The 25180-nt window shown below is 41.0% G+C and overlaps 1 protein-coding gene across 42 annotated transcripts in view; it reads right to left on the minus strand.

Annotated features, from left to right (window-relative positions):
* The window catches only part of LOC123330947, a 419147-nt gene that overhangs the window by 360945 nt on the left and 33022 nt on the right, over positions 1–25180 (minus strand). For 30 of the 42 annotated variants that reach the window (XR_006547250.2, XR_006547246.2, XR_006547254.2 and 27 more), the window contains one exon: positions 717–851. The exons of 1 other annotated variant lie outside the window; for it this stretch is intronic. Coding sequence is in view for 5 of the 41 variants with exons in the window: in XM_044933629.2 (XP_044789564.1) it covers positions 717–784 (68 nt within the window). In the remaining 36 variants the exon portion in view is untranslated. Of the gene's footprint in view, positions 1–86; positions 434–716; positions 852–25180 lie in introns of those variants that run through there. 11 more of the 42 variants (XM_044933629.2, XM_044933630.2, XM_044933631.1 and 8 more) reach the window with 2 other exon arrangements.

A 25180-nucleotide genomic window follows, 5' to 3' on the forward strand; every position in this document is an offset into this window, starting at 1 on the left:
ACTTTTCTGGACAACTGTATGTACTCAGTGTATCTGTCAGGTTTGCCGCAATGTAGCTGGGTAATAAAAAGACCTTAAATGTACCAGCTCTCAAAAATAAGCATTTATCTCTCACTCACGGGCCCGCAGGCAGGCTGTGACTCAGCTGAGCTTGGCTGGGCTTGGCTCCAGGCTGCAGAATGCATTCTAATCAGCTCCACGTGTCCCTTTATTCTCCTTGAACCAGCCTCATGGAACATGTGTGTCTCATGCAAAAGGTCAAACTAAACCACACAAGCACCTGTAAGGCTCTACTTATGTCACATTCTGTTGACCAAACCAAGTCATATGGCCAAACTCAATGGCGAAGTATTTTTCGCTCTCAAAGGAAGCACCAAAGTCAAATGGCAAACAATGTAGAAAGAGCTCTCCTCTTACTGGAAGTCAGTAAAACCTGGGGAGAAAAATAACCCCATATATCTCTCAGATAAACTTCTATTACCTAAGTGCCCTGAGAAAACCCTGCATACAGGCAGCTACCTTAACTCAGGGTGCAATGGAGTGAGAAGAAATGAAGATCTTTCAAGAATTTGCTATAAAGCCAACCTGTGACCTCACCTGGAAACAGCCCAGATATATTTAACTTTTCATCAAATATCTCCTTTTGTATTTCATAAAGCTCTTAATATCAGATCTTTAAACATGACAGAAATATTCATTTATCCCCATCCACTCACATTTTATTGATGAGATCTAGCCTCTTGGCTGTATTGAGAAGGGAGCTTGGAAAGGGGTCCTTGAGACGCTGTAATAAAGAGGATCCTGAGGTTACATCTGGGTCCATCATCTGAGCTTCCACAATGAATAAATGCCTGAGGTTGTGAGGAGCAATAGCAACATATGAATGTGTTACTCGACTTAAAGAAAATATCATTATGTAAGTCATAGTATAGGTGGCTCATGACTGTTGCTAAAATCTAAAGGATAACTAAAATTTGCTGCTGCTGCTGCTAAGTCGCTTCAGTCGTGTCCGACTCTGTGCGACCCCATAGATGGCAGCCCATCAGGCCCCCCCATCCCTGGGATTCTCCAGCCAAGAACACTGGAGTGGGTTGCCATTTCCTTCTCCAATGCATGAAAGTGAAAAGTCAAAGTGAAGTCGCTCAGTCGTGTCTGACTCTTAGCGACCCCACGGACGGCAGCCCACCAGGCTCCTCCGTCCATGGGATTTTCCAGGCAAGAGTACTGGAGTGGGGTGCCATTGCCTTCTCCGAACTAAAATTTAGAAAACTCTAAAGCAGAACGCTTCAAATATTGGACCCAATCTTTCTGTTAAAGCATGATATTTTGTATACAAGAAAATATTTAGGGCTTTCCTCATGGTCTGGTGGTAAAGAATCTGCCTGCCAAAGCATGGGACACAGGTTCAATCCCTGGTCTGGGAAGATCCAGCATACCATGGAGCAGTGAGGCCCATGCACCACAACTACTGAGCCAGCACTCCAGAGCCCACAAGCCACAACTACTGAGCTAAGCACTGCGCTGAAGTCTGCGTGCCCAGAGCCCATGCTCTGCAATAAGAGAGGCCACGGCACTGAGAAGCCTGTGCACTGCAATTAGAGAAAGTCCACAGGCAACAACAAAGACTCAGAAAAGCCGAAAATAAATAAATAAATCTTATAAAAGAAAAACAAGAAAGAAAATGCTTAGACCCCAAGCCTAGTTGCTAAATCTCAGGAAACTAACCCAATGATAACAACCCAAAGGAGACGCTTTATAGTAAAGATACAAAGTACAGCTAAGAAAGGAATCCAAAATTCACACTGTATTCATAGAACTTTAGACTTGAGGTTATCATAGGCAAGTGTTCCACTAATAAGGACGTATCTGGAAAATTAAGTCTAACTGGAATGCAACATTTTAAAAGTCCATGAGTGACATTGTAAGTACAGAGACCTAAACACTAAGAATTCTACTATTCTAATCAATAACCTCTTTGAATTATAGTTTTTATATCCTTATCTAGGTTTATATTTAGGGGACGTAAGAGATTCAGGTTTGATCCCTGAGTCAGGAAGATCTCCTGGAGGGCACGGCAACCCACTCTAGTATTCTTGCCTGAAGAATCCCATGGACAGAGGAGCCTGGCGGGCTATAGTCCATAGAGTCGATAAAAATTGGATACGACTAAAGTGGCTTAGCAGCAGGTTTTTATTTAAGTTACATCAACAGAATCAATCTAATTTTATCTTCGGCTTATTCATTTGGCAAGACTTTCACATATTCTCCCCATGTCGTTACATTTTTCCCACATTATAAATTTTTGCATTTGCTTAATAACCAATCAAGGTATTCTTTGATATGCCATAATAGCACTTCTGTATGTTAAATATTTAAATCAGTCCCATTTCTTCATATTATTTAAAAATGGTTCAATTCATTGATTAAATTTTTGTTACAAATTAAATTGAGCTCTAGGTTTTTTCCAATCAACCAATCTAATAAAATTACCCAAAATGCAGACTTCCATCCCTAAGACATGCTATTAATATTTGCCCTTTCCTTAGAGTCCTGATTCACAAAAGATAAACCTTTAGGTTGGAGTGCTTTGGGCACTTGACTGTATCAATGTGGTCAAAGCATTCCTCTTTAGAGAGATGAAAACCAATTCTGAAATGGAATAGACATTGATATCATATGCACTTGAACCTGTGACACTATCTGGCTTCCCTGGTGGCTCAGTGGTAAAGAATCCACCTGCCAATGCAGGAGACATGGGTTTGATCCCTGGGTTGGGAAGATCCCCTAGAGGAGGAAATGGTGAACCAATTCTAGTACTCTTGCCTGGGAAATCCCATGGACAGAGGAGCCTGGCGGGCTACAGTCCATGGGGCCACAAGGAGTAAGCCATGACGTCATGACTAAACACCAACGTGACGCTATCTTCCACCAGAAAGTTATCTGGCTGGTGACCACAGTAGGACTGCTTGAGTGTCCTGGCAACATGGCAGTGGGCTTCCCTTAGAGGGAGTCACCCAACAGAGAGCAAGGACATCACACTACCTTTTATGACCTAAACTCCCATGCTGCATGCTCTCCTTGTGCTTCCTTTTCCCGATTCACCAGAAGCACATCATTAAGCCCAATGCACTCTTCCAGCATCCATATCACATGTCAGGGAACATTCTAGTTAACCCTTCTTCATCACTGCCATATTCAAAACTCTCCATGCTTTCCCTTCACAGTTCCAATCAATGTCTTCTCAATAGACTGTCAAGTGAAAGTGAAAGTTGCTCAGCTGTGTCCGACTCTTTGCAATCCCATGGACTGTGTCCATGGAATTCTCCAGGCCAGAATACTGGAGTGGGTAGCCTTTCCCTTCTCCAGGGGCTCTTCCCAATAGACCATCAGCTCCTGTATAATTTGGCCCCTGCCTCCCTCTCTTCCTCATTCCCTATCACTTTGCCCTCACTTATTTGTCCTTCTTACTACAGCCTCAAGGCTTTTGCACCTACAGTTCCCTCTACCCCAAAACACTTTTATCTAAGATACTGATAAGATATTCCATCACTTCATTCAGACCAAATATCACTTCATCCTAATGGTCTTCCACCAACCCCATTTCTAAAATTGCTCTTCACCATCCCTACCTTCAGTCACTCTTCAATCCTCTCACACAATTTAAGTAAAACCACTGTGTGTGCTGTGCGCTCAGTTGTGTCCAACTCTTTGTGACCCCTGGACTCTAGCCCATGAGGCTCCTCTGTCCATGGAATTTCCTAGGCCAGAATACTGGAGTGGGTTGCCATGCCCTCCTTCAGGAGATCTTCCTGACCCAGGGATCAAACCCACGACTCCTGCATCTTCTGCATTGCAGTTGGATTCTTTACTGTTGAGCCACCTGGAAAGCCATTACCTGAAATCATTACTTAAAACGGTTACCTGACATTTAATTTTATTTCTGTTTACAGGTTTGTTTGATGTCTTCTTCATCTAGAATGTAAATTCTCTAAGCTCAAAGTCCCTATTTTTCTTACTGTTTTATCCACAACAAAACCCAGCATTTAACACACAGTGCATGAATGAATGAAAATGCTTATCCACAAACCAGATCACTATGACTGGAGAAGCGGGTATTCTGATGAAAAAGAATGACATGTCCTTCCCAGGGGGATCAAGACTGAGACTACAACCATGACACCATGGGGTTGGCAATGGTTTTCCAAAAGAAAAGCAGGGTACAATTTACTGGAAGTAATCAAAAGGAATGCAGGGCAGGCAGAAACCCTAGCTATCACCAGATTAGATTTATCCCAATCCCACATGAAACCCTGCAAATAAATGTGAAAGTAGAGGTCACAGAAAGATAGAGTAGATGTTAAAGCTATTACATATATACTGTCCAAGGCACACTGCCAAAAGCCACTGTGAAGTTCATGCCAATTTCATAGACAAACACACATAACCCAGAAAGACCCAAGTACAAAATTTATCACAATGCCTGATAAAAAACTCCAAGAAGCCCAAGCACTCTGAATTAATGATCATCAATGAGGGACCCCGCATTAGAAAAGTGAAAAGCATTTTGCACAAAAACAGGCAATGAGAGCGAGGCATTAAATCAAACCGCAGTACCATGAAAAGCCAAAGTCTAGGTGGAAAGGATCATTTCTCATAAAGTAACTTTCTGACTCTGAGAATGGATTGATAGTACTATCAGTTCTTTATACGAAAGTTCCCAACAATGAATTTCCTTGTCATCATGATCTAATATTGGTTACCAGCTATTACTCTCATTCATCATGTTCTACATCCCCACCGTAGTACAAACAATATCAGGGATTTCTTCCCTCGTATTTCACAACATCTCTTGGAAGAAAGGGGTGGATTTTGTATTCAAGTGCAAACCAAAGTGTTCCAAATCTATCTAGGCTCATAAAAACTATAAATGACCTGGTTTGTGGTACACAGATGCCCAGCGGAGCTGTAAAATGTAAGGCTGGTTTGCTCTAAGCCTCCCTTGCTTTCGAAAATTTACTTCTCCTTACAATCAGATTTAAATTAGGCTGCTCCACATAAAATCAGATTGCTTCTACTTGCAGACTAGGCTGTTCATTCACGCTCCAAGACAACTTGGCTCTCATTTCTCTCCTTCTTTGATTTCTATAAATTGTAGCTACCTTTTATGGAGGGCCTGATATTTCCTGCTAAACTTCACACAATGTCTCAAACCATCAGGACAGCCCCTCAAGACAGACAATATCATCTCCATTTGAGAGACAAATCATGGTTCACTGCTGCTGAGTTGCAGCCAGATATACTACAAATAGTATGTGGCAGAATCAATCTTTCAATGATGATCTGATTCAAAAGCCCACACTCTCAATTATCTCACATTCCATCCACTGCCAGTTACACAGTTCTGCTATTACTTCCTTCAACCATTTCTTGGATGGACTATTCCAACTGCCCTATTCCAACCTTCTTCATCGCTTTATGCTTCTGCTGTGCTTAGTTGCTCAGTCGTGTCCAACTCTTCGTTTCCTCATGGACTGTGGCCCACCAGGCTCCTCTGTCTGTGGGATTCTCCAGGCAAGAATACTGGATGGGTTGCCATGCCCTCCTCCAGGGGATCTTCCCAACCCAGGGATTTGTGCCAAGTCTCCCACATTGCAGGCAGATTCTTTACCATCTGAGCCACCAGAGAAGCCTAAGAACACTGGAGTGAGTAGCCTATCCCTTCTTCAGGAGAACTTCCCAACCCAGGAATTGAACCCGAGTCTCCTGCATTGCATGCATATTCTTTACCAGCTGAGCTACCAGGGAAACCCCGCCTTGTGTTTAGATCACTACAGTCACATCCTGATTCACCCCCATAATCCCAATCTCTTTCAACTCAAAAACCTCCTGAAGTAGTATGAGCCTCGTATCAGGAAACTTGTTATGTCCCCAGTGATGTCAGATGGAGCATAGATATTTCTGCCACAGCCTACTATTGAGACCGTGTCCCTCTTCCACTGCTCTGCAGGCCAAGGTCTCTGTGACCTGCCCCAGTCCACTCCAAACTGTCTCTACCACACTGGAGTCCTGTCCCACATGCTCAGAGCCAGAGAAACAGACATAGTGAGGGAGAGAGAGAAATGGACACAGAGAGGCAGAGGAACACGGACATATAAACAGACATAAAGAGGGACTTTGACACAAAGAGACATGGATGCAAAGAGAAACACAGAAAGACTGGACATGAAGCAAGCTGGATTCCAGAATCTTGAAGCTTTCTAGGTAGAACCTCCTTATCCATAGGGGGTATGTCCTAAGACACTCAGTGGATGCCTAGAAGCACAGATAGTACTGTACCTTCTTTAGAATAGGGTTTTTTTTTTCTTTACATACATACCTGTGATAAAGTTTACCTTATAAATTTGGCACAGCAAGAGATTAACAGCTATAATTAATAAAAGATACCATTTATTGACAATATACTATAATAAAAGTTGTGCAAATGTGGTCTCTCTCAAGAAAAAGACAAAGACTTTGCAATAACATAAAAACATGTGGACAGAGAGAGACACAGAGAAACAATGAGATAGATAGGGAGGATAGAGACAGAGAAACATAAAGAAACAAAGAGGGCACTTATAGACTCAGAGAGAAATAGAGCTTTAGATCAAGACCCATTCACTCTCCACCTGACTGCTGTGGATTACTGAGCTCTCACTATTTTCAGAAGTCTTACATGTTCTCAGTGTAACCTTCTCCATCATCTTAGGAGACAAGTACTACTATTTTCCCCATCTTATAAATGGGACAGGGACTTCACTGGATTAGGAGTCCCCACTTCCACCACAGGGGTCAGGGGTTCAATGGACTAAGATCCCACATGCTGCACAGCAGCGCAACAACAAAATAAAATAAAATGAAACACATTAAAAAAAAATGGGACACTAAGGCTCTTAAAGGTTGACTTGCCTCATACATCACAGAAGAATATTTTCACCCAGGTGTGCACACCTCTCAAGGCCAAGGTGGTGGACATCCGTTCTCAACTGGTGATGATTTTTCTCCCCCAGAAACACCTGGCAATGTTTGGAGATGTTTCTGATTATCACATGAGGAGGGAAGGATGCTACAGGAAACCAGTGAGTAGAGGCCAAGGATGCTGCTAAACATTCTGCAATGCACAGGCCAGGCCCCACAGCAAAGACATTGCTGGACCAAAATGGCCCAAGTGTAGAAGTTGAGAAACCTCAGTATAAACACATAACCTGATTCTAATGCTCAATTTTCCCTCATCTAACCTGTACCAGTCCCTCTCCCCTAGACATCTAAATCACCTAATGTATTTATTCATTAATCCAGCAAACAATGCTGAAGGCCTAATTAATAGGCACTGAGAAAGGAAAAAGGATGAGAACTTCGTTGCTTACAGTCTATTACAAAAAGAGACAAGCAGTATGTGAGCATAGAGACCCAAGTCAATGAGTCAAGGGCCATGATACAGATGTGTGTAAAAGACCATGGGAACACACACAAGAGGCATTTAACTCAAGAAACACGGGGTCAAAATTCTTAATTCTCAATCCTGAAAACTGAAAAGTTTTCTGCCTAGCAGAGCAAACAACCAACAAAATGCAATGACAGTGTGTGAAATGGAAGAAGATACTTGCAAACTATAAATCTGGTAAGAGTAATACTCAAATAGACAAAGAACTCATAAAGAACCCAATAGCCAACAAGAACCTGAATAGAAATTTTTCCAAAAAAAAAAAAATACAAATATCCAACAGGTATATGAAAAGATACTCAATGTCAGGATCATAGAAATGTAAATTGAAGCCACAATGAGGTATCACCTCACATGTTCTCAAATGGCTATTATCCAAAAGACAAGAGATAAGCAGTGGTGAGGGTATTAAGGGAATCCTTTGCACACTGTTGATGGGAATATAAGTTGGTACAGCCACTATGAAAAACAGTATGCAGTTTTCTCCAAAAATTTAAAATAGAACTACCATATGATCCAGCAATTCCACCTCTCTGTATTTATCCAATGGAAATAAAGTCAATATCTCAAAGAGACATCTATACTCCCATGTTCACTGCACTATGAATAACCAAGACATGGGAATAGCCTAAGTGTTAACAGATGAATTTTTAAACCGTCATGTGATAGAGGCCTTTTATTGTGTGATATATATGATAGAATATTCTTCAGCCATAAAAAAGGAGTTCTTTCCAACTATTATAACATAGATAAATCTGGTGGATGTTATGCTAAGTAAAATAAGCCAGTCACAGAAAAACTAATACAACACGATGATTTCATATGCGGGATCCAAAAAAGCTGAACTCATTGAACCAGGAAGTAGCAGCAGTTGCCAAGGACTGGGGTTGAGGAAAATGGGGAGATGATGATGGTCAAAGGGTACAAACTTTCAGCTATGAGTGAGTTTGGGGGCTCTAATGTACAGTGTGGTAACTAGTTAATAATACCATCTGGTATGCTTAACACCTACTCTTAGCATTTCAAGTGCTCTCACCACAGACAGGCACAGAATTAGTAGCCATGTGAGGAAAAGGATGTGTTAATTTAACTTGATTCCGGTAATTGCACAGTGTGCACTTCATGGTGATACATAATATATATCAAATTGTTACATTGTATACCTCAAGTATAATATAATTTTTATTTGTCAATGGCTCAGTGCCGAAGAATTGATGCTTTTGAACTGTGGTGTTGGAGAAGACTCTTGAGAGTCCCTTGGACTGCAAGGAGATCCAACCAGTCCATTCTGAAGGAGATCAGCCCTGGGATTTCTTTGGAAGGAATGATGCTAAAGCTGAAACTCCAGTACTTTGGCCACCTCATGCGAAGAGTTGACTCATTGGAAAAGACTCTGATGCTGGGAGGGATTAGGAGCAAGAGGAGAAGGGGCCGACAGAGGATGAGATGGCTGGATGGCATCACTGACTCTATGGATGTGAGTCTCAGTGAACTCCGGGAGTTGGTGATGGACATGGAGGCCTGGCGTGCTGCAATTCATGGGGTCGCAAAGAGTCGGACACGACTGAGCAACTGATCTGATCTGATCTGATACCTCAGTGCAGCTAGGTGATGGTTTCCTCACTAAGTCATGTCTGAGTCTTTGCAACTCTTTGCAACTGTAAACATATGTTTCCAGTCCTCCTCTCTACCAACTGAGCTATGGAAGGGTGCACTTTCACACACATAAGTTTGTTTACTATTGTCTATGAGTCTATTACCAAAGGGCAACAGGGGTGAGGAGGGATAAATTAGGAATTTTGAATTAGTAGATACACACTAATATATCTATGTAATTGATAAATGACAAGAACCTACTGTATAGCACAAGGAGCCGTATTCAACAACTTATAGTAACTATAATGGAAAAGAATCTGAAAAAGAATATATATAACTGAATCACTTTTTGTACACTTGAAACTAGCACAATGCTGTGAATCAACTATACCTCAATAAACAAAAGGAAAAAGAGAAAAAAAGGTTTAATTAAGGTCTATCTGTAAGACATCTACTGAAAATGCGGTGAAAAATCTATATGACTAAAAGAAAAAAAGACTATTTACGTGAATTTAGCAGTGATAATGACAGCTAAGCACTAATGACAACTGGGAAAGCATCGCAAACCTTAAAAAAATGAAGATCTGGACAATGTGTTGAATGGCTTTTTGTTTATCAAAGAATGGGTTATATGCCATTAACTACTCGTTTGGTTTTGCAGCATGCTAGGATATACTGTCGGAGAAGGCAATGGCACCCCACTCCAGTACTCTTGCCTGGAAAATCCCATAGACAAAGGAGCCTGGTAGGCTGCAGTCCATGGGGTTGCAAAGAGTCAGGCACAACTGAGCAACTTCACTTTCACTTTTCACTTTCATGCATTGGAGAAGGAAATGGCAACCCACTCCAGTGTTCTTGCCTGGAGAATCCCAGGGACGGGGGAGCCTGGTGGGCTGCCGTCTATGGGGTCACACAGAGTCGGACACGACTGAAGCAACTTAGCAGCAGCAGCAGCAGGATATACTGTGAAGAAGTGAACATCAACGGTAAGTGTGAATATTCTAAGTATCAGCTGCAGAAAAATGACATGTGCCTAGCATAAAATACAGTAATCAGAGGCATACATGTTCTGCTGATTGTGAGAGTTACACTGACAAATTTGCAAAGATAATATCTGATGAAAACCTTAGCCCTGAACAAATGTACAAAACTGGTAGATCAGCTCCGAACCAGCACTGCTTTCTCAGAAAAACATTAACAATGGAGAGCATGAAGAAGTCTTAACAATGTCAACAAACACACTGGCTTTCCTTACACATGCCAATGCCTCAGACAGCCATAAGGAAAAAAATGACAATAAATAAAAAAAAAGTCACCAATCATGACACTATAGCCTGCATATCATCTGAAAACCTTTTGCTAAGTTGTTTTTTAGTCACTATGTCATGTCTCTTTTGTGAGCCATGCACTGAAGCCCACCAGGCTCCTCTGTCTGTGGGATTTTCCAGGCAAGACAAGAATTCTGCCACTGAACCACCTATGGAGCAGGCAGCCATTTCCTCCTTCAGCCAAGTAAAGAAGCCAGTCATAAAATGACACATATCACATGATGGCATTTATATAACATAGCCAGAATAGGCCAATCTAGAGACAGAAAGTAGAGTTGTGGTTGCCAGGGACTAGAAGAGATGGAATCAGGAGTGACTCCTATTGGGTATATGGTTTCATTCTGGGATAATGAAAATGTTCTGAAATTAAATACCACTAATGGCTGAATGACTCTGTCAATACACTAAAAACCACTGAACAATTTCAGTTGGTTTTGTATGGTATATGGATTCTCTCTCATTAAAGTTGTTAGGAGACAAAAACATAGATTAATCATAAATTCTTTTTCTGACAGATTAAATAGTTATACACCAAAGGCATAAGGTAGACTGGAAAAAAAATTTTGTTTGCAGGTCTCTGTCCCAAACTTCCTGTGAAAAAAAAAGCCAGTGGTACTTACTTCCCCACATTGTGACATCTATTATAAATTCCATGACCCAGGAATCTTATGGTCTTTAAAGAATCAGGTAAAAATACTCTTTTAAAAATTCTATGCTTGCTATACTGAACAAGGAATTAAGGAATTCAAGATTTCCTTAAATAGTTCAGTCTTGAAAATACAATTTACATGGTTGTTAATGTCAGAAAAATGTTGATCAAAGCATTAATAAATGCTTGACATGGATATTGAAATGAAGTTTTGAAAATGAGCTTGCATATGAAGATTTGAAGAAGGACTCAATGCACCTAACGAAAAAGATAAACAACACTGCTTACCAGAAAAAATGAAAACAGAAAGGAGCTTGTCAACGAGGAAATGTTGCGTTTTAACCGTAACACACCAGATATACTTTTCTCCGGTGACAAGGAAATGGTAGTGTTAAATATAAGTAACTATAAGAACACGAGAAATGATGAGGATGCTATTATGAATCTAGGTGAAAAAAAATCCATAGAGGTGAATATGATGAACAAGTATCATGATATAATAGTTGGCCTTGAACAATGTGTATTTGTCAGTAAACAAAAGATATAGGCACTTCACTTAATTAACAAGCTACCTTCTGGACAAAAGATTCTAATGAAACTGACGATACTGGGAATCAGCATTATAACCGATACTGGGAAAAATGACTGTTTTAAGGCCATCGATCATAGCCACAATTTATCACATAAGAGTCCTGTTTGTATTATCAGAGGTCCAACCAAGGCAAAATGTATCTTCCTCAAAGAAGTAGATTTAAGAACATTTACTCAACATATAGGGCTTCCCAGGTGGCTCAGTGGGTAAAGAATTCACCTGCAACGCAGGAGATGCAAGAGACAGGGGTTCGATCCCTGGATCAGGAAGATTCCCTGGAGGAAGGCACAGCGATCCACTTCAGGATGCTCTCCTGGAGAATCCCATGGACAGAGAAGCCTGGCGGGCTATAGTCCATAGGGACGCAAAGAGACGGACACAACTATAGTTGACTTAGCACGCATGCACCCAACATATAAATATGGGTAATTTTTTGCTTAGTTTGAACCCATACAAATTTGAAGTTTAACTGAAAAGTTTTCTTTAAAACATGGCCCATATTTATCAAAGTTCTAATTTTTTTCCATTTTTTTACCCCTTTCTAATTGGCAAGCTGTATTGTTTATTTCCATGCCATTAATAGTTTCCTTCCTGAAGGGGAGGAATAGAGATGCAGATGTAGAGAAGGGACTCGTGGACATGGTGGGAAAGGAGAGGGTGGGATGAATTGGGAGGTGAGCAATGACATATATACACTGCTGCTGCTAAGTCGCTTCAGTTGTGTCCGACTCTGTGCGACCCCATAGATGGCAGCCCACCAGGTTCCCCCTTCCCTGGGATTCTCCAGGCAAGAACACTGGAGTGGGTTGCCATTGCCTTCTCCAGTGCATGAAAGTGAAAAGTGAAAGTAAAGTCGCTCAGTCGTGTCCGACTCTTCGCGACCCCATGGACTGCAGCCTACCAGGCTCCTCTGTCCATGGGATTTTCCAGGCAAGAGTACTGTACCGTGTGTAAAATCGATAGCTAATGGATGCTGCTGTATACCACGGAGAGCTCAGCTTGGTGGTCTGTGATGACCTCGAGAGGTGAGATGGACCAGAGGCAGGGAGGTTCAAGAGGGAGGGGATATATGTATACACAGAGCTGATTCACGTAGTTGTACAGCAGAAACTAACACAACACTGCAAAGCAATTATACTCCAGTTAAAAACAGAACTATACACACAAAAATATTTTTCCCTTCTCTAGCATAAATACATTTCAAAAGCATGGCAGAATTCTAGGAAGAGGAAATATTTAATGTATTTTCAAGTTAATTTTTAAGTTAGTAAAGGTTGATTATTGCTATAAAAATACAATTCACCTCCACCATATCCTGAAAACCAGCAGTAAAAATGGTGACAATTCATTTTATATACTCTTGATCTCTCTCAACTGGCTATATTCCAACCTCCACTGTTCCATGATTTAATGGGAAACTTGAGAAAGTTACTTGAATTTGATGTATCTAAATTTCCCCCAATGTAATGGTTGTGTTAATACCTAATGTACCTTGTGCCAAGGTTATGAGAATTAAATGACACAGTGGCTATAAAAACTTGTTACTAAAGATAAAGCTCTACATATAATGAAACCTAAGTTCTACTTAACCCAAGACACATTCCTCAGAACAGTAGTCTCACAAGATAACTTGAGGGGAAAAAAATGGTTTCTGAAAATATGCTTGGAAAATCGTGTCTAAGATACCTTTCCTTTAGAGATTCCAACAGAGTGTGTGTGTGTGTGTGTGTGTGTGTGTGTTAGTTGCTCAGTTATGTCTGACTCTTTGCAACCCCATGGACTGTAGCCCACCAGGCTCCTCTGTCCATGGGATTCTTCATGCAAGCATACTGGAGAGGGTAGCCATTCCCTTCTCCAGGGGATCTTTCCAACACAGGGATTGAACCTGGGTCTCCTGCATTGCAGGCAGATGCTTTACCATCTGAGCTATCAGGGAAGCCCTTCCAATTATACATAAAAGTATAAAAATCTCGGGGTTTGAAGGTATAAGAAAAGAGTCTTGTGATCAGAGCTTGGAGCTGGGCTCACACAGGCGTCAGTGCAATTCTGAGCTCTCCCATTTACTGACTGAACTTTGAGGAGGTTGTTTAACCTCTCTGAGCCTCCGTTTTCACACCTACAAAAATGGATACATGTATAAGCTGGCTTAGTCCTTTGCTGTGCCCCTGAATCTAACACAGGGATAGTTAATAGGCTATATACCCCAATGCGAAATAAAAAGGTGTTAAAAATGGAAATGAAATCATTCCTCCCTTATAAAACTGTGGAGAAAATTCAAAGAAGTGATATGTATAAAGCCCTTAACAGAATGCCTAGCACCTGGCATTGGCTACCTGATTGATGGCAGCCATAATTTCACTTGACCTTATTCTTATGAAATTTTGCCTAACTCAGATTTTTCCATAGGTTTTGGCCACAGAATTTTGTTTTTCCTTGTTCTATAGGAATGTGGATACTTTGGCACATGTTTGGGAAGGCCTTGTCGTAGGAAACTAAGAGAACACATTCTCCATTTCTCCTTTCTTCACTTTGTAAAAATTTTTTTAATTGGAGGATAATTGCTTTACCAGGTTATGTGGGTTTCTGCCATACAACAACATGAATCAACCATAATTATACATATATATCCCCTTTATAAATTTTTGCCATCGTTGGTCATAAGCCAACCGTGAGAGCTCTCAGAGCGCAATTGCTCCTTTGTCTCAGGGAATAAGAGGGTTCTTCCTGGAAATAATAAACATTCTATACACCCAAGACAGTATGCGATTAAGGGCAGACAAGTGTTATTCTCATAACAGCACCGTAAGAGTTTAGAGGTGGGAATGGTGGGAATGATGTCCGGAAGATGAATATCCCAGGTGTCCTGGGGCATGGGATATTTGAGAGAGTCTTGAGGAGGAGTAGGGCTTGGGAATTTGAGAAAGATATGTGGCTAAGAATAGGAAATTAAAGTTTAGGACTGTATGTAAGGCATTTCTATACATATTTTTGCCTCATAACACTAGAAAACAAAGCTTAAAATGCTTTCCATATGTAAGTTACTTGACTTGGTTGACCGTCCCTAATATTTGTTTCCCTTCCCTTAAATCAGCAGGAGTGATTTCCTTTGTCATCTCTGTGTGGGTTCCCCTCCCCAAAAAAGCACTGGGGACACCCACCCAATGGACCTATTCCTGCAATAGGCTTCTCTCCTAAGCCCATCTGCTTTGCCATCTTCAGCAACTGGGGAGGGGGAGGAAGGAGGTGGAAGCTCATAATTTAGAATCCCATGAGTACAGTCCATGTTTAATCATTTTTTTTCTTTTCCAGAATTCTAGGACAAGAAAAGTAAAAAATCATTTCCAGACAAATGCCAATTCATGAACAATTTTTAGTGGCTACACAAAGCTTTGTGTTGAGAAGGACACCAAGGCTGCACCTTAGCCCACAGGAAGAATTCTGTGGTCAATTTAGTGCTGAGAATACAGGAGTGGTGACAGTCAAGAATGCCACATGGCTGCCACTCACACAGGAACAAGCAAACCCTCATTTTCCTTTTCTCTGAGCAGTACCATGGATGCCCAGAGCCAAGGACCCAGATAGCCTGAGACTATACATCTTCCTCCTCCCCTACGACACCTATATGAATTCTGCCTGATGTTCAGTCATACACATTATCCCAGAAAACATTAAAATATTGGTGGGGTTATATGTTTTCATCTCATCTCTCCATGAATGGTGCTCTCCAGGGCAAGACCTGTTTCATTTCTCTGTGATTCCTCCTGAGCTTAACCCTGAGTCTGGCACAAGATTGAGCTCAATATATGTATGTAAAGGGATTGAGTGAAACCAACAAAAAGTCAACTCATGCTAGTCAAGAGCAGGAACAGAAAACTCCTCCTAGTGGAAAAGTTTTCTGTACTTGATTTTTGAGTAGAGGAATCTTTAGGTTCTCGAATTTATGAGAATCTACCATTTTATTCTTGTTGAGAGGTGGAAAGGGGGATGAAAGATATGTGGGAAAATAAGAAGGTACCCATAAAAGGGATACAGAACTAAAGAAAAGAAGTATGGTAATTCTTTCCTGAGTCACACTGCCAAGGCATGATGTAGTTCTCATGATGCTGAGAAATACAAAAGATCTATTAACAAAGGCCTAGACTAAAAAGTGGTCTGCATATCTAGAAATGCATGTTATGGCTTAGGAATTGTTCATTTAACCCATAAACCTGCTGTTGTTTTAGTCTAAAATCATAAATCCTTAGAGATGTTTTGGCATCGCCATTTGTTTTAAAATTTAGAAGACACAAAAGGCTTTTATAAAAATGATATATGCCATTTCTAAAAGACCATGCAGATGGCTTAGGATGGGGTAGTGGAACAACCAAATGGAACAGCAACTTATTTGAAATGGAAATTCATTTACCGGATATTGTCTCTAGTATAAGAAACATGCATGTCTTCCAAAGTTATGAATATTTGGACATCCTGTAAACATCCATCTCCTGCTTATTGTTTCCAGATTTCTGTGAAATCCGTTTTTGAGAAGTTAGTTTTCTGCCTAGTATAGTTATGACATACAATCAATTCAATAACATAGCACTGAATTTTAAAGTAAAGTTAATGTGCTTGGATATTCAAAGCGTCAACCTGATTCTTTTTCTTATCCTGAAAACTCGCCTTTCAGATGAGATTTATTTTTCCTGTGCCAAGTATGGATTTTAAAATCAAAGTAATTGAAGCCATTCCATGAAGAAAAATACTTCAGGGACCCTTATAACATTTTTGTAAATGCATTCTGAAATAAGAAGCCCAAGCTTGGTGTAATCTTGAATGCGAATGCCTCCAATGAACTTGTACAGATTTCTGCAGGATTAGAATGGCCACTGGCCAGTCTCCTTTTACAGAGGGAGTAGTTCAAGAAAAAATGGCTCAAGGAAGTTAAGAAATAGTCAAGAAATAGAGCCAAACTTCCCTCTTAGTCCAGACCTTCGGCTCTACAGTGTACTGGTTACACTTGACCAACAAGGAACCCTTTCAATATTTCTAGCCAACTATTAAAAGGAGGTTTACATAAGCTGTTACTTGTTGTTTTTGCTAATGATAACCAACCACAACATAATATAAACTCTATGACAGCAAAAGTATGCATCTGGTTTGCTCACTGGTAACTCCAGCCACAAATAGTGCCTGGCATATGGCAGGTACTCAGTAAACTGAGGGTGTTTTGGCACTAAGCATTTGCTATGTGTTAGACACTTCACATATATTTCCTCTTTCATTTAATCCTGAAAATACACTTATGGGTTCAACTGTGCCCTCAAAATTCATATGTTAATATTCTAACCTCCAACATTACTCTGTGTGGAGATGGGGCCTTTCAGGAGATAATTATGGTTAAAAGAGATTATAAGGGTGGGGCCCTAATCTAATAGGACTGGTGTTCTTACAGGAAGAGGAAGAGACAACAGGGAGGCATGCGTACAGGAAAAGGTCATCAGCAAGAAGGAAGTCTACAACCCAAGGAGACAGGTCTCAGGAGAAATAAATCCCGCCAGTACCTTGATCTTAGATTTCTAGCCTCTAGAATTATTAGAAAATAAGTTCTATTGTTTAAACCACCCAGTCTGCAATATTCTCTTATAGCAGCCCTAATACATACTCCCCCAGATCAATAAGATTCATTCCACTTTTTAGATATAAAGAATCTGAGAAATTAAGTAGTTTCACAAATACTGTCATTGTTGGTCTCAGGTTTTCTAGAATGTTGGTGGTTAAGAGAATGGGTGTCAAAAGCAAAGAAAGGCAGATAGATTTGTCAATAGATTGCAATGTACAGGAAACTCTTGTAAGTCTTACTGAAGAAGTACAAAAAAGGGGGAGGACTGTTCCTGTTAAGAATAAAATAGTTGTTCTAACATATGATCTCGCAATCCAATCCTGGGCACAAATCCAGAGAAAAACATATCTCAAAAGGAAACAGCCACCCCAATGTTCACTGCAGCACTGTTTACAACAGCAAAGATATGGAAGCAAAATAATTGTCCATCAACAGATGAATGGATAAAGAAGATGTGGTATATCTATACAATAGAATATTACTCAGCCATTAAAGAGAATGAAATAATATAGTTTGTAGCAACTTAAAAGGACCTAGAAATTATCATACTAAAGGAAATAAGTCAGACAAAGAAATAAAAATGTATGATATCACTTATATGCAGAATCTAAAAAAAAGAATACAACATGAACTAATTTACAAAATGGAAACAGATTCACTGACTTATACAATGCACTTATGGTTACCGGGGGGAAGGGATAGATTGGACATTTGGGATTGACATGTACATAGTGCTGTATTTAAAATAGATAAACAACAAGGACATATTGTATAGCACAGGGAAATCTGCTTGAGACTCTGTAGTAACCTAAATGGGGAAAAGATTGGAAAACAAAAAGAAACGTGTATATGTGTATGTGTGTATATATGTATATATACGTGTGTGTGCTTTGTGTCATGTCTGACTCTTTGCAACCCCATGGACTATATAGCCCACCAGGCTCCTCTGTCCATGGGGATTCTCCAGGCAATAATACAGAAGTGGGTTGCCATCCCCTCCTCCAGGGGATTTTCCCAACCCAGGGATCAAACCCAGGGTATTACAGGCAGATTCTCTACCATCTGAGCCACCAAAGAAACCCATATACACACACCCACACACATATGTGTATATACATATGCCTATAGATGTCAATAACCTCAGATATGCAGATGACACCACCCTTATGGCAGAAAGTGAAGAGGAACTAAAAAGCCTCTTGATGAAAGTGAAAGTGGAGAGTGAAAAAGTTGGCTTAAAGCTCAACATTCAGAAAACGAAGATCATGGCATCCGGTCCCACACTTCATGGGAAATAGATGGGGAAACAGTGGAAACAGTGTCAGACTTTATTTTTCTGGGCTCCAAAATCACTGCAGATGGTGACTGCAGCCATGAAATTAAAAGACGCTTACTCCTTGGAAGGAAAGTTATGACCAACCTAGATAGCATGTTCAAAAGCAGAGACATTACTTTGCCAACAAAGGTTCGTCTAGTCAAGGCTATGGTTTTTCCTGTGGTCATGTATGGATGTGAGAGTTGGACTGTGAAGAAGGCTGAGCGCCAAAGAATTGATGCTTTTGAACTGTGGTGTTGGAGAAGACTCTTGAGCGTCCCTTGGACTGCAAGGAGATCCAACCAGTCCATTCTGAAGGAGATCAGCCCTGGGATTTCTTTGGAAGGAATGATGTTAAAGCTGAAACTCCAGTACTTTGGCCACCTCATGAGAAGAGTTGACTCTGGAAAAGACTCTGATGCTGGGAGGGATTGGAGGCAGGAGGAGAAGGGGAAGACAGAGGATGAGATGGCTGGATGGCATCACTGACTCGATGGACGTGAGTCTGGGTGAACTCCGGGAGTTGGTGATGGACAGGGAGGCCTGGAGTGCTGTAATTCATGGGGTCGCAAAGAGTCGGACACGACTGAGCGACTGATCTGATCTGATAGATGAATCACTTAGCTATACACCTGAAATTAACATTGTTAATCAACTATACTTCAATATAAAATTTTTTAAAGAAGGCATTTTTATAAAAAGAATAAAGTAGCTCTTGGTTTCCCAATTTTACTATTGTCGCCAAATTTTAGGTTCAACATTACCATGACCTCTTTTCCAAAATGGCAATGCTAGGTTTGGGAATAGCACTCTCTGTGTGGCCTTCTGACTGGTGACAGGAATAACTTGGACAGCCCAGAAGGGTCCTACATAATTAGCACTACTCAGAGAACAGCAGACTGTTTTCTGGGTCTCCCCTTTGGACAGCAATCATGAAAGAACACTATTCTCCCCCTGAATCTACCAAAACTAAAGCAAACTGATTCAGGTCAAGTAAGGTGACTTTTCTCCTTGAAGTTCCCTAGTACAAAACATTGGAAATTCTTTTTTACCCTGAAAATTCTTATTTACCCTGAAAAACCTTACATATTCAAGTCAAGTTAATGGGAAACAAAGCATCCATTGCAAGATTTCTGAATAGTGCCTTACTACCAAAAAACAAACAAACAAAAAAAAAACCTCTAGTTTTAGGCACCGAACAAAATGAAAAGTCTTCATACCTTCATTCATTCAGATGAATCTGCATATTCAGAGGAATCTCCCACGTTCAGGAGGGAGATGCACAACGTGGACAAACCCAGAAACAAACCCAGAGGCAAACAACAGCCATGTTACCAGAGCACAATTCATTTCAGTCAACAAGCTGATGCTTCCTATTAGTGATGGTCCAGGGGGAAAAAAAAAAACATGTAGACTACAAAGTGACTGTAATCTTTCTTGGAAAAAGAGAAAGATGATTTCTCAGGAAGTATTTTTGAAGCTCCCCAAGTGTTGGAAGCCAGCACACTGCACCCACAAATTGGCTCCACTGTAACTCTGCTATAAAGCAACAACAAAACCATCATACACCCCAACTGTATAGTCTGAAGAGCTTGGGAATGGGGAAAGCTCAAGGAGGAACCAAAAATTAGAGAAACCAATCCTGCACTCTCCATGTTCCTCAAGTCCAATATTCTGCATGATAACCTTGTGGTATTTAGGAGAAAGCAGACCTCTCACATTACTATAGGCTTGAGATTCTTACGCATGCAAAGCAGAGGGCACAGCTTAATATCACCTTGCAAAACAACTCACAGACAGCCTTTTCAATGGCCCTCCCAGCCTCTCTCTTCAAGAAAAAGCTTCTGCCTCCCCGAGACCTAATATTATGAGTCAATGATACATTTTGGCTAACTGCCTGTTTACGGAAATGCAAGATCACCATCCTCATAGCCGAAGAATTATACGCCAGCTCCCTCTAATAGCAGTGAGATTCTCTATTTTCATCTGAAGTCAGGAAATAAATATGTTTCCAGTTTAACATTATCCCAGATCCTGTATCACAAAGCAATGTAATTGGCATCCTGGCTTCAGCAATACCATGCTCAGGGAAAGAAGACATCCATCTTTTCAGTGTACTTTTGTAGCCCATTTGAAAGTGGAGAACTGAGCTGAAGAGGCACTTAAGGAGAAATCTGAGAAGGGATGGAACTTGTTGCCATGATTATGCTATCTTTCCAAGCTGCAGACTTGCCAAATGGACTCTTCAAAGGAGAACTGAGGCCCCAACGGACACACACATTGTAATCTATATCTCTCAGGATACTAAGGCATACTGGTACCATGTAGAAGTATATAGTCCTGAATTCATACTGGCTTATTTTCACCCGATAAAATTTAAGCTAATCTAACAAAGAACTTAAAATACTTGGCTTGTATTAAATTTCATTAACAAATGTATTTTTAAAGAGAAATCACCAAAATGTTACATGAGTCCTGTCTTTCCCCTCTTTAAGCTAGCTATTCCACTAGAAACCATAGCAATATTTTGTTAATGGCAGGTGGTAGAGTGGATGGCTTAAGAACATGGGCTCTGGGACCTCCCTGGTAGTCCAGCAGTTAAGACTTCATTTTCTAATGCAGGGGGGTGTGGGTTCAATACCTGCCTGAGGAGTTAAGATCCCACTTGCCTCATGGCCAAAAAACCGGAACATGAAGAACAGAAGCAATATTGTAACAAATTCAATAAAGACTTTAAACCCTATCAAAAAAATTTCTAAATAATAAATAAAATAAAGACCATGGGCTCAGGAGTTATAATGTGTAGGTTCAAATCTGCCCAGCAAAACTTTATAGAATAATAGAAGTGTTCTATATTTGCGTTATCAAAGACAGTGGCCACCAGCCCCATGCAGGTATTGAAAGTAAAAGTGAAAGTGAAGTCGCTCAGTCATGTCCGACTCTTTGCGACCCCATGGACTGTAGCCTACCAGGCTTCTACTTCCATGATATTCTCCAGGCAAGAATACTGGAATGGGTTACCATTTCCTTCTCCAGAGGATCTTCCCAACCCAGGGATCAAACCCAGGTCTCCCACATTGGAGGCAGACTCTTTAACCTCTGAGCCACCAGGTATTGGGCAGGTTCAAATCTGCCCAGCAAAATTTTATGGAATAACAGAAATGTTCTATATCTGTGTTATCAAAGATGGTAGCCACCAGCCCCATGTTGGTATCAGGCATTTGAAATGTGGTGCAGGCATCTGAAAAGCTGATTTTTAAATATTTAATTCTAACTAAATTAACACAGGTTCAGGTGTCTAGTGGCTGCCATACTGGACAGCATCATCCTACACCCTTTACTCACTGGTTTCCGGTCATGTGACTTTTATGTATGTTAGTTTCCTCACCCTTAAAAATAATACCTCACAGAGCTGTTAAGGGGATAGAAAAGGGTAAACCACGAAAAGGTCTTGGCTCAGTACCAGAGACTTGGGATATTCTTCTGCAGTATCTTTTCACTCCTCCATCTCCTATGTTCCCACAACAGTCACCTTTGTCAGACTCTTAATGTGATCACAGTATCAAAAAAAAAAAAAAACCCTCTTAACATCTTATTCCTTCTAGTGAGCTCAATCCCCAACCCTTCCAAGAAAATAAATCAATCTGTCTAAAATACAACTCTTTGCAGATTATTCTTCTGTTATCAAGATCTCATATAGATTCCTATGACCTTCAACAGAATATACAGTCTGGCTTTTAAGCATCTTTATAATCTGACCCCAAGCTGATGTTTCACACCACCTGCCACTGCTCCTGGAGAAGGCAATGGCACCCCACTCCAGTACTCTTGCCTCGAGAATCCCAGGGACAGGGGAGCCTGGTGGGCTGCCGTCTAGGGGATCACACAGAGTCAGACACGACTGAAGCGACTTAGCAGCAGCAGCAGCAGCCACTGCTCCTTAGACACAGCCCACCGGGTCGATCAGATGTCCCTTCTCAGACTGAAACTGAGCAGGACTCTATGGTCCTTTCCTCTCATCTCCAACCATGTCCTCCACCTGCCTTTTGTCTGCAGGAAAACTTTACTCAAAGAATAAATTTGCTAAGAGATATGAGAAAACACTGAAGCAAAGGAAAATGGTCAAACAGGACAAAACAGTAATATTTTAGCCATCAAGGAAATCAAGGACCTTTAGTTCCTCCTCAAGGGGTACAGATTATATTCTGAGCCATATCCTTTAAGCTGTCTTATAATTACTGAAACCCCCACCAGGTAGAGAAGTTAACTATATGACGACCAGACTGTAGCCATGAGACAAACTGCCACAACCCCAAGAACTGGCCTCAAAGAAATGGGAACAGACTGATCCTGGAACTGAAGATTAACTGTTCTTCAAATAATCAAGATGAATGATCAGACCACCTATGACCAATTTCAAGATGACTGTCAGAGCTGACTGTACTTTTTCTACATGTAGCCCCCTTCCTCCACCTGTGATAGCTCTTGCCCACTCATTTTCAGGGGGGGAATTGACCTTTGGACAGGAGTCCACCCTCCCTGTCCCCACCCCCTCAAACCCCCACCCCCAGTTGCCAGTCACAGAAATAAAACAAACTTTCCTTTCCATCAACCTTGCCTCTTTATTGGCTTTAGAGCACAAAACAGCTGGATTGCAGTTTCTAAACACAATCATGGACCTTTTTACCCAACACCCTGTTGACAATATGCCCATTCAAAAGGTTGGTTTTCTTCTCCCTTATTTCATGATGTTCATCCTTTGAGCTCTATCCCAAGACACATCATTCAAGAAGCCAAAACCTGTGAGCTCCTTATGAGAAAAATGAGACATGAAACAATCACATGTACTTTATCAGTATTTCATTTCTCATGTCTACTTTTCTCTTTTTTGGTCTCTCCATTTTTCTTAATACTGAACAGTATTCTTTATAAAGTTGTAACATGATTTCAAGAGCAGAAGTAAGGAACATTATTGATAAACTTCAGGGTGTAGAAATATCACTTTTAAGGATGGCTAGTGCCGGCTGTTTTTAAACACAAGTATTTTTTTAAAGCTTAAGCTTCCAGTGTCATCAATTTTGTTCCATGTCAGGATTACAGTCAAGACCATGAAGCCTTTTGATTTTCCAAGGGTGGTTTTACTGTAGCCTGAATTCCACCATCCAGGAGCCATGCTTCTTGAACTTGAGTGGGCTTCCCCCCTGGACAGCGTGTTACACAGCCCAGTGGCCCCAACTCAGCCTGTGAGTCAGGGGCCTGGGGTAGGGCCTGTCATGAGTACCTTTCTTGATAGCTCTCCAATAATGCAAGCTCCTCAAAGATAAGGAGTTATGCCTCTGTGTCCCCCTAACAGTGCCAACCACAGTATGTGTATCAGTTAAGAGGCTAATCACATACATGATCCAGAAATATGAATAGGCATGATGCTATTCAACTAGAAATCACTGTCATTTAAACCACTAAAGGTATTTGAAATGCCTACCTCAAAATAACTTCCCATTTTGAACAAACAACTGTGGAAAGAAAATTGGAGCAAATATTTATCCACGATTAAACCAACGTATGAGGCTTCCCAAGTGGCACAGTGGTTAGGAATCTGCCTGCCAACTCAGGAGACACAAGAGATGCAGGTTCAATCCCTGGGTCAGGAAGATCCCCTGGAGTAGGAAATGGTAACCCACTCGAGTATTCTTGCCTGGAAAATACCATGGACAGAAGAGCCTTGCAGGCTTACAGTCCATGGGGTCCCAAAGTGTCAGACATGGCTGAGCACACACACAAACCAATGTACGCTTGAAATGAAGTCCTCAATAAGTCCCTGCTGTCCTTCTGAATCCTCCTAGAGAAACATCCCAAGGATGATTTCAACTCGTCCTTCCGATGCTTTCAGCATTGCTTTGTTTACAGACTAAACTGCCTTTTCATCTGTCCCTGAACTACACCTTCCCTTCCACTCCTGACTTTTCTAAGCCTAACTTCCCTACCCTGGACTCCCCCACCATCTTCATAGTCAGCCCCACCACTAGAGAACTTTCTCAAACTTTTTCAATCATCTCATGAAGATTCATCTTCAAAGCATCTGTAAAACCCCATCCCCATCTATATTCTCCCTGTTCAATGAGCAGACCCTGTCACACATCCCTTAGCTAACAGATAGATGAAAAAAGGCACAGATGAACATAATCATAGAGAAAATGTCTTGAAAGCTCTCTAGGTTCAAAGCTTTACTCTTGTTTTCTAGCACAGAAGAAAGATCTTTGATCTCCAGGTAAGTGCTCTACAAAATAACACTCCAGAAAGCTTTCTGCAATTTGTCTTCTCTTTAGAGTCAATCCTAAAAGAAATCAACCCTGAATATTCACTGGAAGGACTGATGCTGATGCTGAAGCTGAAGCTCCAGTACTTTAGCCACCTGATACAAACAGCCAACTCACTGGAAAAGACTCTGATGCTGGGAAAGATTAAAGGCAGAAAGAGAAGCAGGTGACATAGGATGAGATGGTTAGATAGCACCACTGACTCAGTGGTCAAGAATCTGAGCAAACTCCTGGAGACAGTGAAGAACAGGGAAGCCTGGCATGCTGCAGTTCATGGGGTTGCAAAGAGTCAGACACGACT

The sequence above is a fragment of the Bubalus bubalis genome, chromosome 21 (assembly GCF_019923935.1).
Source record: "Bubalus bubalis isolate 160015118507 breed Murrah chromosome 21, NDDB_SH_1, whole genome shotgun sequence".
Taxonomy (NCBI): domain Eukaryota; kingdom Metazoa; phylum Chordata; class Mammalia; order Artiodactyla; family Bovidae; genus Bubalus; species Bubalus bubalis.